The sequence below is a fragment of the Nannospalax galili genome, unplaced genomic scaffold (assembly GCF_000622305.1).
Source record: "Nannospalax galili isolate Female #2095 unplaced genomic scaffold, S.galili_v1.0 scaffold591, whole genome shotgun sequence".
NCBI lineage: Eukaryota > Metazoa > Chordata > Mammalia > Rodentia > Spalacidae > Nannospalax > Nannospalax galili.
The window spans coordinates 3,277,150-3,291,368 of NW_008330926.1; the positions used below are offsets into that span (position 1 = coordinate 3,277,150).

Consider the following 14,219-nt stretch of genomic DNA (forward strand, 5'->3'; position numbering starts at 1 on the left):
AAATAAAATAAAAGGGGGAGAGGGACTGGAAAGATGGCTCAGCGGTTAAGAGCAATGACTGCTCTTGCAGAGGACTCAGGTTCGAGTCCCAGAACCCACATGGCGGCTACGAACCGTCTTTAACTCCAGTTCCAGGGGAATCCGTAAACCCTCTTCTGATCTCCATGGCATTGCACGACACGGGTGCACTCACATACACGCAGGCGATACACTCATACACATAAAAATAATAAATATTTAAAAACACGTATAAGAATCCATTCTAAAGTGGTTCCCCTTTCTGGCACCTGATTCTCTCCTTCCTTGTTGGCCAGGTACCTTCCCCCACATGTGCATAACTTGTTCAGGACAAAAAGTGGGAGCATTTCTTTCCTGGCGTTAGGCTGGAGGATTTCTTTTCAGGGTATGCTTGACAACCCTTTCCTTTAAAACTAACCCACCGAGGTCTCCTTGTAAAGGGAGAGAGGGATGGGGGAAGGAGAAAGCCGAGAGGCGGCGGGTAGCACCCAGCAAGAGCAGACAAACTCCGGTGCCCCCAGCGCCTCGCGCAGTCTGACTGGCAGATGCAGGCGAGCTTCTGAGCACGCGGCGTCCGGGAGGCGGGGCCGAGGAGAAACTGGGAAGTGACGCAAGACGTGAGTGCGTGCGTACGGGCTCGCTCACGGCGGCGGCGGCGGAACGGAGAGGCCAGACCCGGAGACCTAGCTGGGATCGGGCCCCGGGCGGGGGCGGTGCGAGTGGCGCCGAGCGGATCCTGGGGGCGGGGACGGAGCCCGGGAACGGGGCGGGAGGGCCCGGGGTCCGGGGTTGGGGGGTGGAGTCGCACTTGGTTGCCGCGGGGGTGCCGGGACTCCGGCCGCAGTGCTGCCGCCATCACGGACTTCCTGTGGGACAAGCGCACGGGCCTCGCCGCCAGAACGGTGAGCGCGCGGGCTGGCGGACCACTGGGCTGCGAGGAAAGATGGCTACCGCCAGACGGGCAGCAATAGGAATAGATCCTGGCAAGGGATGGGGGCGAAATTGGGAGACGAGTCCTGGGGCCCTGCGAAGCAGCAGAGAGTCAAGAGGGAGGGAGGGAGGTCGGCCTGTCTCTGTGTGCCCGGCCAGACCATTAGGAAACTTGGGAGGAGCCTTAGAAGCAGTAGTGATGGGGTAGGGACAGGAGTGGTTCCAGAGATGCAAAAAAGCAAACTGTAAAAGTTGGACCGAGGGTCTAATCCGAACCCAGGAGGCGTCCTTTTAAGAACACAGGAAGAGTTTGACTCTGGCAAATTATTCTGGATTTTCTGAATAAGAAAAGGGGAAACAAGGTTTAGAAGTTGAGAAAGGTAGGCTAGAAATACTTTTCAGGGAAAGACTTTAGTCACGTTGGTGGCAGAATGTACGTGTCTAGAGATAGCATTTGTGTGGCTAAGTTAATCAAGGATGGGCTAGCTAGGAGAATCTCCTGCTTTCATCCTCATGGTTTCCTGCCAGCCACTCTAAGCAGTGCATCATATCTCACCTTCTTGAATTTAAGGAGGTTGGGAAGAAGTGGTCCAGAGTGGCAGCCAGATGTTGGAGTAAACCTTGTGCCTATCTGAACCATCAGTCCCCTAAGACTGTCCCTGAGCTTTGCCTTTTTCAGTCTGTCCTGTTCTGTTCCTGAATTATGACAGTAATTTCACTTTGGTTTTTTTTTTTTTTCTTTCATCAAAAAAGAATTTAACTTTACTGGTCCAGTTTCATTAATTGAAAGGTGGTCTAGCTGTCAGCCAGGTAGTACTGATATTAATTAAAAACTGATTATTGGACTAGGCATGTAGTTCTATTGATAGGATGCTTGCCTAGCATGCATGAAGCCCTGGGTTTGATCCACAGCATTAAATAAAAAGAAGTGTGATGATGCATGTCTGTAATCTGATCACTTAGGAGATGGAGGTAGGAGGATCTGAAGGTCAAGGCTGTTCTTTGCTACATACTGAGTTTGAGGCCTGTTTGACACACTTTCAGAAAAACAAAGCAACCAGTTTTTTCCTACTTCCTAAGTGTAATAACAGTAGGGGATATGTAAATAGAAAACTACTTTGTGATGTTGTGTTAAAACCTCAGGTACTTGACCAGAGATTTGAGAGTTATTTTCAAGCGGCCAGACCCTGACCCTGGTAGTAGTTATTTCCAAGCTATATGTAGAATCCTGTTCAAACTGGATTCCTGCCCTTGAGGCACTTATAGTCTAGTTAGGGGGAGATAAGATACACTTTTTTTTTTCCTTTGGTCTTTTTGAGACAGGGTCTCCCTGTAGACCAGGCTGGCCTTGAACTTGCAGAGATCCACCTGTCTCTGCCTCCTGAGTGCTGGGATTAAAGGTATGTAAAGGTATGTGCTACCACACCTGGCTAAGATACACTGTTAATGACTAATACATAACTGTGAACTAAAGCTTTATTCTGTTTACTTGTGAGGCACCTCTGTGTGTCTTACATACATAGGGATAAACTGGCAGTGTTCATCAGCCATGTGCTTGTTGCCTGTAATGAATTGTGGCTCAGACCTGAAGGTCGTTTTGGAGTCATGTTTGAGAAAAATCAAGTAGAGCAATTAAATTAGGGACTTTGGAGTTTTCAGCCAAAATTAGTAGGTGACTATAAATTATAAACACAGAGAATGAGAAGTTTGTGTGTAAAAGACTTGACACAGCTTTGTATCTTTGAGCAGCTGGTCCTGGAAAATACTTCTGCAAACCCAGAATGTTCTCTACCATTCTGCTTTTCCTTCTCTTCCAGATGCCTCATCCCCGAAGGTACCATTCCTCAGAGCGAGGTAGCCGGGGGAGTTATCATGAACACTATCGGAGCCGGAAACATAAGCGACGAAGAAGTCGCTCCTGGTCAAGTAGTAGTGACCGGACACGGCGGCGCCGGAGGGAAGACAGCTACCATGTTCGTTCTCGAAGGTAAGGTGTCAGAAAGAGAGATTGAGTCCAGGTGACCTGCTTCTTTATCTGTTCAACAAGTGGCATGGAACTGAGGATGTAGCTTCACGGCAGAGTATGGATTCAATTCCCAGCATTGCAAATACCTGTACTCCCAGGACTTGGAAGGCTGAGATAAGTTATGAGTTCAAGGCTAGCTTGGGCTACATGGTAAATTTGAGGCCAGTGAGACTCTGTATCCCTGCAGCCGCAGCTGGCCTGGAACACACTATGTAGACCAGGGTGCCCTTGATGTCACAGAGATCCATATGCCTGCCTCTGCCTCCTGAGTGCTGGTATTAAAGGTGTGTGCCACCATGCCTGGCTTAAAAAAAAATTTTTTTTTAAGTGTTTTCATGAAGTAAGCACTTAATGAGGAAAGGAGGGTATACCCAGCAGGCATTGTTGGAATGGGTCTGGGTGTATATAGTTCAGAAAAAAACTTTCTGAGAATGTAATATCTAAGCTTATCTCATGGGACAAGTGAGTGTCCATGGGAGAAATGTCTTCTGGTAGCAGAAAGTATGTGCAGTAGACTAGGAACTAAATGCAGTTACTGAGCCTGTAGTTAAAAGTTCTGAGGGTCAAGCTTGGTGCTGCATGCCTTTAATCCCAGCGCTTGGGAGACAGAGGCAGGTGAATCTCTGTGACATGAAGGCCAGCCTGATATACATAGTGAACTACATCCAGGCTAACTGGGGCTGGAGGGAGAACCTGTCTTTAAAAAAAAAAAAAAAAGTCTGCAGGGTTTTAATAATTCAATAGTATGGAGGGGACTGGGGACTGGGTTGGATTGGAGCAAGGCTTAATTGCGTTTGGGAGCTTTGGAGAACAAGCTCGGTCTTTGTTCCATTGCATCATTGGGGAGGAGGAGGAGGAGGACACCCCCCCCGCCCCCATGCCTTTGGGGAGGTATTCCTTGCTTCTACATGTTACTCCTGTGTTACTCCTGTGCTTCTTTGATCGGATAACTCAGACAGGATCTTGTCACATAGTGTGACAGGGGTGTGACTTGAACTGACATAACTAATTTGTTACCCACCTGTAGCTATGATGATCATTCATCTGACCGGAGGGTTTATGAACGTCGATACTGCGGGAGCTATAGGCGCAATGACTACAGCCGGGATCGGGGAGAAGCCTACTATGACACAGACTTTCGGCATTCCTATGAATACCATCGGGAAAACAGCAGTTACCGAAGCCAGCGCAGCAGTCGGAGGAAACATAGACGGAGGAGGAGACATAGCCGCACATTTAGCCACTCGTCTTCGGTGAGTGCCAGCCCAGGCCTTTCCCCTCCCCACTCTTCTTCATGCCCTCTGGGACCCTGATTAGTAAAAGTACCCTTGTTCTCAGTCTTGCATTGGGGCATGATCACTGAAGTGGGCACTGAGTCTGCCTATCCTCTTGAAAGCTCTCCAACTCTTGAAGGGCCCTAGAGTCTACTTGGGAGATAGATGGCATGAAGCCCTTGTGCCCTCTCTGATGCACTGGGCTTGTGTTGGGACCAGCTGCTCTGCCCCAGAGGCCTCTACTTTCTAATGTGAGGACCTTGCTTGTAAACTATCTCTCCCAAGCCTTGGGCTCTGTGGCCCTCTCAGCAGGCAAACTTGGGGCGGGAGGCAAGGGACAACTGTTTCTGCCCCAAAGGTATTGTATAGAGCATGGGGTTTCGGGTGACATTGGCAACACCATCACTTTTCTGCTCTGCCCGGGCCTCTCCCTGTTCCCGTTTTGGGTTTGGGGACTTGGGATTATGCGCCGCTCTCTCTTCTCACACCGATCCGCCTTACTGCATCTGACGTGTTCCCTTCCACTGTCCCCCATCATCGTCTGTCCCCTCTGGCTGGGCGCCTGTGACCGGTGGCCCCTCCACCACCCACCCCGCCTCCCTCCGGCCCCCGCTCCGACACCTGGCTTGCTCCGACCCCCACCCCCGCCCCCCGACAGCAGCACAGCAGCCGGAGAGCCAAGAGTGTAGAGGACGACGCTGAGGGCCACCTCATCTACCACGTCGGGGACTGGCTACAAGAGCGATGTACAAGCCAAATCGTAACAATCCTATAGCCTATAATGGTCCCATAGCCATCCTAAAGTCCTGTGCCAACCCAAGTCACAACCTTTTTGCCTTTTCTCAGTGGTCTTGTTCATCTGGGTGGTTTGAGTTGCTGTTGAGAATTGACCTCTGTTGTCCACTCCCAGCTCTCATGGCCCTTGGGTTAAAGGTGGTGGGAGTCAGACAGGGGTTTTCTTCCCCTGTGACCATCTATATCTGTTCCCCTTCCTTCATCTCACCCCAGGTTCCTATGCCCTTTTTCCTTCCAATTCAACTCATTCCCCCTTTTTCTCCCTCCCTCTCCCCAACCCTGCTTTCTTTCGTTTCAGATGAAATTGTAAGCACCTTAGGAGAAGGGACTTTCGGCAGAGTTGTACAGTGTGTGGACCATCGCAGGTAACTGACTGCCTGCTTCTTAGTCCACACCTGCTAGGCATAATAGGTTGTTGGGGGTATCTGGGGTTTACTGATTAGCCAAAGGCAGAATTTCTTTGTCTAAGCTTCACAGCCCTATTCAATCTGAAATGCTCTTGAAAACCCAACAAAAACCTCCCCTGTTGACCTGCAGGGGCGGGGCTCGAGTTGCCCTGAAGATCATTAAGAATGTTGAGAAGTACAAGGAGGCAGCTCGACTAGAAATCAACGTGCTAGAGAAAATCAATGAGAAAGACCCTGACAACAAGAAGTAAGCACTCAAAGGAGTTGTGTGAAGAGGCTAAGAGGTCCCATCCCTTCATAATGAAGACTAGACTAGAGGTTAGGCAGGCAGGGGAGTCTAGACTGTCTCATCCATTCAACTTCTGATCATGTTAGAATAGTCAACTGTAAAGGTAGGCAAGGAGGGGCTGTGACCTTCTTTTAATGCATTCCTCTTGTTTTGATGATGCTTTGATTGCTCTGGGAATGGCCCCAGCCCAGGAGGGCCTATGTAGGCTCAGTCTGGACTGGAAATGTCCCTGGCATTGATGTGATGGCACAGGCCTGTAATCCCAGGTACTTGGGAGGCTGAGACAAAGCTCAAGGTCTCTGTAGAGAGAGCTTAAGGTCAACTTGGGCAATTTAGCAAGACTTTTTCTCAAAAGTAAAAAGGGGCTAGGGATGTAGTCCAGTAAGAGTGTTTGCCAACTGTCTTATCTGTTCAAATCCAGTTCTGCAAAAATTTTTAAAAGGTTTCTTCAGGAAGCTGAGGCAGGAGCATCAAGGCTAAGACTAGAGAGATGACTGTGTTAAGAGCATATACTGCTCTTACAGAGGACCCGAGTTTGATTCCCAGCATCCTCACTGGGCAGCTCATAATATCCCATAACTCCATTTCCAGGGCGATCCCTGGCTTCTGGGCACCTGCACTCATGTGCACATACCCACATACAGATACACATACATAATTAAAAATAAAATCTTTAAAAAAAAAAAAATACTTCAAGGGGCTGGAGAGATGGCTCAGCAGTTAAGAACACCACTAAGGACTTGCAGAAGACCCGGGTTTGAATCCCAGCCACCCGCATGGCAGTTAACTGTTCCAGGGGATCCAACATCCTCTTCTGTCCTCCGAGAGCATTGCATGGCAGGGGTGCACTTACCTACATGCAGGCAATAACGCATACACATAAAATAGAAATAATAAAATATTTTTAAAAATTTGAAGGAAGCTGGGCGTGGTAGCACATGCCTTTAATCCCAGCACCTGGGAGGCAGAGGCGGGTGGATCTCTGTGAGTTCAAGGCCAGTCTGGTCTACATAGCAAGTTTCAGGTCAGCCAGGGCTTACAGGGAGATCCTGTCTCTCAAAAAGACCAAAAATAAATAAATGAATAATTCACCGGCCAGGCAGAGTGTTACAGGCACTTGTAGCCAAGCCTGATAACCTCTTGAGTTCAATCCCTGGGAGCCACATGGAAGGAGAGAACCAACAACCTTTCAAAATATCTGATCTAGACAGGAATAAACATTCATACTCTCATATACATACTAAATAAACAAATAAATACAATGTAGTTTGAGACAGGGTCTCCCTGTAGCCCCAGCTGACCTGGAACTTGCTATGTAGATCTCAGAGATCTCCTGCCTCTGTCTACAAAAAGCTGGGATTAAAAGCATGCACTACCATACTCTGCTGCCTTGAACATTTTTAAAAAATCATTTTGTGTCAGGTATGGTGGTCCACGCCTTTAATCCCAACACTCTGGGAGGCAGAGGCAGGTGAATCTGTGCGGTTAAGTCCAGTCTGGTCTATATAGTGAGTTCCAGGCCAGCTGGGGCTATAGGGAGACCCTGTCTCAAAGAGTTGGAAGGCAAAAAAAAAAAAGTCAGGGTGATGGGGTGCAGCTGGAGATGTAAGTCAATGGAAGCATTCATCTAGAATGCACAAGGCCTCAGGTTTGAATCCCAGCACTACATTCAAAAAGATAACAATAATGTTTTTACCCCTAGAACTATGTTGAGGTTAGAGACATTTATATAGTAAGTAGCAGTCATGATTCATTGGCCCAAAAGAAGATTGTTGAGCAAAGGTTTTTGGTTTGCTTTGTTCTTTTGAGACAGAGTCTCACACAGCCCAGGCTTGTCTCAGACGATATATAGCCAAAGGTAATAACCTTTGATTCTTTCCCTTTCACCTGGGATTATAGGAATGTGCCACCACGCCCGGTTTTATGTTACTGGGAATCAAACCCAAGACTTCTGTGCATGGTAGGCAAGCACTCTACTAACTGAGCCATAGCCCAAGCCTGGGAAGGAGTTAACAAACAATAAATATAAACATGGGCAACACAGCAGCTGATGATAAATTTTAGAAGTTGGGGCTGGACTGCTCATGAATTTGAGAGCAGGCTCATGAATTTGAAGCTGGACTACATAGGAAGTGAAGTTCAAGTCAACCTGGCTTAGAGTGAGACCCTGACTCCAAAAATAGAAACAGAAAAGTGACTTGGTAATTCAGGATCTATATAGTTTTTATTTGTTTTTTCATATGGCCTGGTGTGTGCCAGACAAGTGCTATATTACTGAGCTACAGCCTCAGTCTAGCAAATTGTGTAACTATTTAAAATGTTGGAAAAAAAGAATGCAAGTTTGCCAGGTAGTAAAGAAAGTACATCATGGTTCTGCCAAAAAGGCCATTTTCTAGGTGAACTGAATTTTGTTAGTGTTTTTTTATTGTTTTCTTAATAACAAAGTATTATGTAGCCCAGGCTAGCCTCAGACTCACTATGTAGTGGAGGATGACCTGATTCTCCTGCCTCACTGCCCAAGTGCTGAGAATACAGGTGTGACCACCACAACCAGTTTATGCATTGCTGTAGGCTGAACCTAACTTTGTTCATGTAAAGCAAGCACTCTACCAACTGAGCCACATTTCCAGCCCTTATTAGTGATACTACCTGGCATGTTTTTACACAACTATGTGGAATTGACAGCTGTGCAATCCTTCCTTTGGAGGGGTGGTGGGCAGTTGGGAGCATTAGACATCCAACTTCCGCCTATTTCTCCCCAGCCTCTGTGTCCAGATGTTTGACTGGTTTGACTACCATGGCCACATGTGTATCTCCTTTGAGCTTCTGGGCCTTAGCACCTTCGATTTCCTCAAAGACAACAACTACCTGCCCTACCCTATCCACCAAGTGCGCCACATGGCCTTCCAGCTGTGCCAGGCCGTCAAGTGTGAGTGGGGTGGGCTGAAGTGGATTCTGGGACAGCCCCTTTCTCCATTGGACATCTGTTTACTTGTGCAGTGTGCAAACCCTAGCTTGTCATTTTCCTGTAGACCTGTTGTTGTCATCTTGGCATCTCCTCTTCTGACTTTAACTCCTTGACTGATGTCTTCATCACTGATTGCTCTTACACCACAGCACTTAATTACCTTTGTTCTCATCCCTGGTTTTCTTGGGAAGGTGTTAGACAGCAAGCACAAAGGGACAAAAGTACTGTCTAGAGGCTTATATTTGTCCAATGAGGTGCTCTCCATTTACACAAAGGAAACAGGAGAGCATGGAATAGTTTGACTAAGACACCAGTTATAAAATCCAGAGTAGTAGTTAGTTCCTCTGAATCTTCACAACAATTAACTTTGAATGAATTGAGTTTGCAGAATATCAAACATACATATAAGTCGCACTACTGTTTTCCAGCAGTTGAACATCATTGAGGATAGCACTTCTTAGAGCAGGCATTTCATTTAGTCATAGAACAGAAAGCAGCTCCAGTGATTCTGAGCCTGTCTCGTCGCCAGCTTTGCTCTGGGTACTCAGTACAGGCTCAGCTGGTGCCAGTTAGCTCTGGCCACCTGGATCATCTCTGACCTACAGCCTTCTCCCCTGCAGTCCTCCATGATAACAAGTTGACACATACGGACCTCAAACCTGAAAATATTCTATTTGTGAATTCAGACTACGAGCTCACCTACAACCTAGAGAAGGTAAGGATTAACATAGAGTCTGCCCCTTAGTCCATGGTAGGCAGGGCCACTTGACTTTTGCCTTTTTTTTTTGGTCTTTTTGAGACAGGTCTCCCTGTAGCCCCAGCTGGCCTGGGACTCTGATATGTAGACCAGGCTGGCCTTGAACTCAGAGATTTGCCTGCTTCCTGAGATCTGTGGTTAAAACATGCACCACCACAGCTGGCTGGCTTTTACTTAATTTTATGTCCTCCCTTTTACAAATTTTTCCCTGTCTGGCACCAGCTGGGTAAAACTATAGTGCTAGAATATATTGAAAGAAAAAGATTTTCTTTTTTTTTTTTTTTATTTTATATCTGTGAGTATATTGCCTGCATGTATGTAAGTACACCTGATTCCCCTGGAACTAGAGTTAACAGATGGTTATTAGCTGCCATGTGGGTGCTGGGAATCGAACCCAGGTCCTCTGCAAGAGCAGCAAGTGATCTTAACCACTGAGCCATCTCTTCAACCCTGAAAGGAAAAGATTTAAGGCTTGGAAGTGAATGTGGGAAAAGTTTTCTAGTAGTGTGAAGATGTCCCCTCAATTTTTTAGGTGTGTATTTCTGTATGATAGGAAAACTCACTCCACTTGTCTACAGGAGATGGCAGAGGTGCTAAAGGTGCTGTCCATCTCTTGACTTCTTTGTTAACATGTTTTATACATTGCACGAGACATGTGGGTATAGTTTTCAAATACTTAAGAGACTTCTGTACTACTCCATAATCATTCCTTAGTCCTCTTCCTTCCCTAGTTTTAAAAGTACTACTGTGAGAGCCAGGTGTGGTGGTACATGCCTGTAATCCTAACACTTGGGAGGCTCTAAGGCAGGAGGATTGCTGCAAGTTCAAAGCTTGTCTGGGATACATAGTGAAATCCCATTAAATAAGTACACCCCCCCCCCAAAAAAAAAAGCCCCAAGACAAAAACCTGTGACCCAGATTTTCCTGGGTGTATGGGAGCAGCTGCATTTTTTAAGACTCAGAAGCACCTTAGTCTGTTAATCTCAGTCTATGACAGAGGTTCATTGCCTTACTGCTTTGCTCCTAGAAGCGAGATGAGCGCAGTGTGAAGAGCACAGCTGTGCGAGTGGTAGACTTTGGCAGTGCCACTTTTGACCATGAACACCACAGCACCATTGTCTCTACTCGCCATTACCGAGCACCAGAGGTCATCCTTGGTAAGGGAGCTCAGGGCTGCCCAGTGTGTGAGGTAATGTGAGAGTAGTGTATCCTAAGCGCCATAATGCCTTATCCTCGAATTACTATGCAGAGTTGGGCTGGTCACAGCCATGTGATGTGTGGAGCATAGGCTGTATCATCTTTGAGTACTACGTTGGCTTCACCCTTTTCCAGGTAAGTAGTGGGGGTATTTCTTGACCACCTGGAATTCTGCTTGATGTGTCTGCTGAGGACATACCTACCCATTCTTATACATTGCCATCTGGCAGCTAGTCCCCTGGCATTCTTTCCTCAGTCCTTCTTAGTTCTCTTTGTTTCCCAGACTCATGACAACAGAGAACATCTAGCCATGATGGAAAGGATCCTGGGTCCTATCCCTTCTCGGATGATCCGAAAGACAAGGTGAACCCTGAGTAGGAGGGACTTTCTTTTATTCCTTTTTTCCACACAGAATTAACTGTTTCACATCATTATTTTTTTTCTTTGACCTCCCTGACCCCCAATTAGTTTGACATGAGTAAACAAAGGGAAGTCTTTGAACAAAGAGGAACCTTCTGATTCATCGACTTCCCCTTCCCCTCTAGAAAACAGAAATATTTTTACCGGGGTCGTCTGGATTGGGATGAGAACACATCAGCTGGGCGCTACGTTCGTGAGAACTGCAAGCCACTGCGGGTGAGCCCAGCCAGGGATAAATACTGTTAACAACCCAGAGGTTGCTTCCTTCTTAGGGTGGTTTACCCCTGGGATGCATTCTGTAAGTGGAGGGTTAGGAAAGGAGGGAGGGAAACTGAAAACAATTTGATCAATAAAGGACAGAAGAAACAGTAGTTTCACTGAAGTTAGATAGCTTAACCTTGAGACAACCAGAGGTCAAAGCAATGTCCTGGATTCTTTAGGTCAGACAGAAAAGAATAAACTACCTTTGAAGAGCTTACATTTTAATGAGGAGCTAAAGAAGAATCATGAAGTTGACAAGGATATACAAGTAAAACTTTCAGAGTATGAAGGAGTAATTGTGCTAGTGGGAAGGTAGGTTGAGCTATAATATCAGAAACATTGGTTGTGGTGTGGTTGTGCTAAGGTAATAGTCAAATTGAATGCAAGCAGAGCCATGGTTCTGCCTCCAAAAACGAAATAAACTACCTTTGAAGAGCTTACATTTTAATGAGGAGCTAAAGAAGAATCATGAAGTTGACAAGGAGCTGGGTGTAGTAGCACAGACCCAAAATCCAGCACTTGGGAGGCTGAGGCAGGAGAATATTGAGGTCAAGGTCAGCTGGGTTACATAAGAGCAGCCTGGGCTACATAGTAAGACCCTGTCTCAAAACAGAAGAAAAGGGTAAAATAAAATAAAAAAAGGTAAAAGTTTTAAGGCATCTGGCCTCACCTTTTTCCTGCCCTCCACCAGCGGTATCTGACCTCAGAGGCAGAGGAACACCACCAGCTCTTCGATCTGATTGAAAGTATGCTAGAGTATGAACCTGCTAAGCGGCTGACCTTAGGTGAAGCCCTTCAGCATCCTTTCTTCGCCTGCCTTCGGACTGAGCCACCCAACACCAAGTTGTGGGACTCCAGTCGGGATATCAGTCGGTGACAATCAGGCCTTGGACCCCCCTGCTTGTATAGCAGTGGGTGTCCAGTCCAGGACACTGGTGCTTTTTTATATAAGAGAACAGAGCCAGAACTCATTATCCTTCCCACCCCCTGGCTCCCTTTATACGTGTGAATATGTAAAATAGTGTAAATATGACAGAACTTGTACGTATTTCTTCAACTGCTGCCCTGTACATAATGCTATTCACACTCCCACCCTCATCTGCCCCCTCATGTGGAGTTGGATTGGGGGGGCAGAGTGAGGTAACCAGGTGGTGTCTACCCCATGTTTTATAAGGAATTTTGTACAGTCTTTGTGAAATAAACTGACATGCTTCATCTGAGCCCCCATCCCTGGAATTTGAGGTTTGAGGGTACTGGGATAAAGGGGTGATGTGATTGGCAGCCATTCTGAGTGCGTGTGAGTGGAGACTTTAACCCCACCAAATTAGAGCCACACTACCAGTTTATATGCACGTTTTGTTGGGGAGGGGTAGTAAAGGGCAGGAGTGTAGATAAGCTACAACTTGAGATCTGGAATAGTGTGTTTTGGAGAGTTGTGTTCCTTAGCCATGAAACTGCCCCCTTGGATAGGGCTAGAAAACCAGGTTTTTAAAAACAACTCGGTCGAATTTGGCCGCCTGAGAGTCACCACTACGCCGAGCAGAATTATCCCATAATACATTTCGAGAAGTCAAGACAGCCACGCTTCTTTGGTGAGGCCACCTGGGTTATGTAGTTCATGAATAGGGCGAAGTCACGTGGAGGAAGTGCGAAATTAGGCTGCTGAGACCGGATTGGCGATGCCATGTCAGGTACTTCCGTCTTTGGCTTTTTGGGTTGGGTTTTTGCTAAGGCGCAGGCGCAATTTGCTCCTGCTGCGGGAATCTTCCTGACCCTTCCGGTTGTTTCAGCCAATTGGTGCACAGAGAAGCGGGTGGGACTGAGAATCCTGGAGGGAGTGCTGAAGGCTACTGCTGCAGAAGGGGCGTGGGGGGCTGGGGAGTCCCGAGCCATGGCTCAGAGCAGAGACGGCGGGAACCCATTCGCCGAGTCCGGCGAGCTTGACAATCCCTTTCAGGTGACTTGCGCCGGTCTCCTTTGGCCAGTCGGTTCGATTCTTCCCAGTTCAGTAGTATCAGGCCAACTACAGTCCCACTTTTGACGTTTGACCCAGGGAAGTGTCGCTATGTGGGGGTGCCGGTGGCTCCTGACCAGTGAGCACCAGGGGTGGGGCCCTGCCACTGTAAAGAGCTGGTACTAGCCATGTGAGGTAATGGACTTGAAGGTAAATGTTGGGACAACGGCAGGCCTCCGAGGGTGCGGTGCCTGGAGCCATGAGCTGTTTTCATAGAGGCTGCTAGGAGTTCCCTTGGCACTGAGTGCCAGCTGAGCTCAGGTCTCTGTTCTCAGGACCCAGCTGTGATCCAGCACCGACCCAGCCAGCAGTATGCCACCCTTGATGTCTACAACCCTTTTGAGAATCGGGAGGTGAGCTACGGAGAGAGCACGGGAGAACAAGGAAGGGGCGAGTGTGCTTTAAGCCCAGTCTGACCGCGGACGGGGACGCTTTTTCATGCATAAAAAGGATGAAGTGCTGTGTTTTAGCTCCCGAGAGATGCCATGTGGCCTGGGATATATAATGAATTAGAGCAAAGGAGCCATCTGATTTGAGTTCTAAAAGTCAGTCCTGGGAGGACCTGCGATCTGGCAGGACTGAAGCAGAGCTCTGTCTGAGAAGACTTCTTGAAGAGGATCAAGGTTGGGTCTAGTCAGGATTGAGAAGTCTGGTTAGTTAGAAGGCAAGGAATGAGGGAGACTAGTAGAAAATGGTGTGTTTAAGAAGTTAAATGGGCCGGGCGTGGTGGCGCAAGCCTTTAATCCCAGCACTTGGGAGGCAGAGGCAGGCGGATCTCTGTGAGTTCAAGGCCAGCCTGGTCTACATAGTGAGTTCCAGGACAGCTGGAGCTACAGGGAGACCCTGTCTCAAAAAGACCAAAA

At 47.5% G+C, this 14,219-nt stretch overlaps 2 protein-coding genes across 4 annotated transcripts in view; both read left to right on the forward strand.

Annotated features, from left to right (window-relative positions):
* The first annotated feature begins 764 nt into the window (after window positions 1–764).
* Window positions 765–12,567, forward strand: Clk2 (CDC like kinase 2). 3 transcript variants are annotated; one of them, XR_001872093.2, is made up of 14 exons: window positions 765–920; window positions 2,766–2,935; window positions 4,002–4,227; window positions 4,907–4,994; window positions 5,342–5,408; window positions 5,581–5,697; window positions 8,502–8,668; window positions 9,328–9,422; window positions 10,492–10,621; window positions 10,714–10,796; window positions 10,945–11,024; window positions 11,207–11,297; window positions 11,522–11,654; window positions 12,034–12,175. XR_001872093.2 is itself a non-coding variant. In XM_008854156.3 (13 exons), exons 2-13 carry the CDS (start codon window positions 2,766–2,768, stop codon window positions 12,217–12,219), a joined length of 1,500 nt encoding a protein of 499 aa, XP_008852378.1. In that variant the 5' UTR covers window positions 765–920; the 3' UTR covers window positions 12,220–12,567. The 3 variants fall into 3 exon arrangements, 2 of the variants coding, with proteins under 2 accessions (XP_008852378.1, XP_008852383.1); XM_008854156.3 differs by lacking the exon at window positions 11,522–11,654 and having other exon boundaries at window positions 12,034–12,567; XM_008854161.3 differs by lacking the exon at window positions 11,522–11,654 and having other exon boundaries at window positions 4,910–4,994; window positions 12,034–12,567.
* A 567-nt stretch (window positions 12,568–13,134) lies between these two features.
* Window positions 13,135–14,219, forward strand: part of Scamp3 (secretory carrier membrane protein 3) — a 6,385-nt gene continuing 5,300 nt past the window's right edge. Inside the window, exons 1-2 of the mRNA XM_008854172.2 lie at window positions 13,135–13,299; window positions 13,632–13,709. Of these exons, the coding sequence (XP_008852394.1) occupies window positions 13,234–13,299; window positions 13,632–13,709 (144 nt within the window). The 5' untranslated portion in view covers window positions 13,135–13,233. The remainder of the gene's footprint in view (window positions 13,300–13,631; window positions 13,710–14,219) is intronic.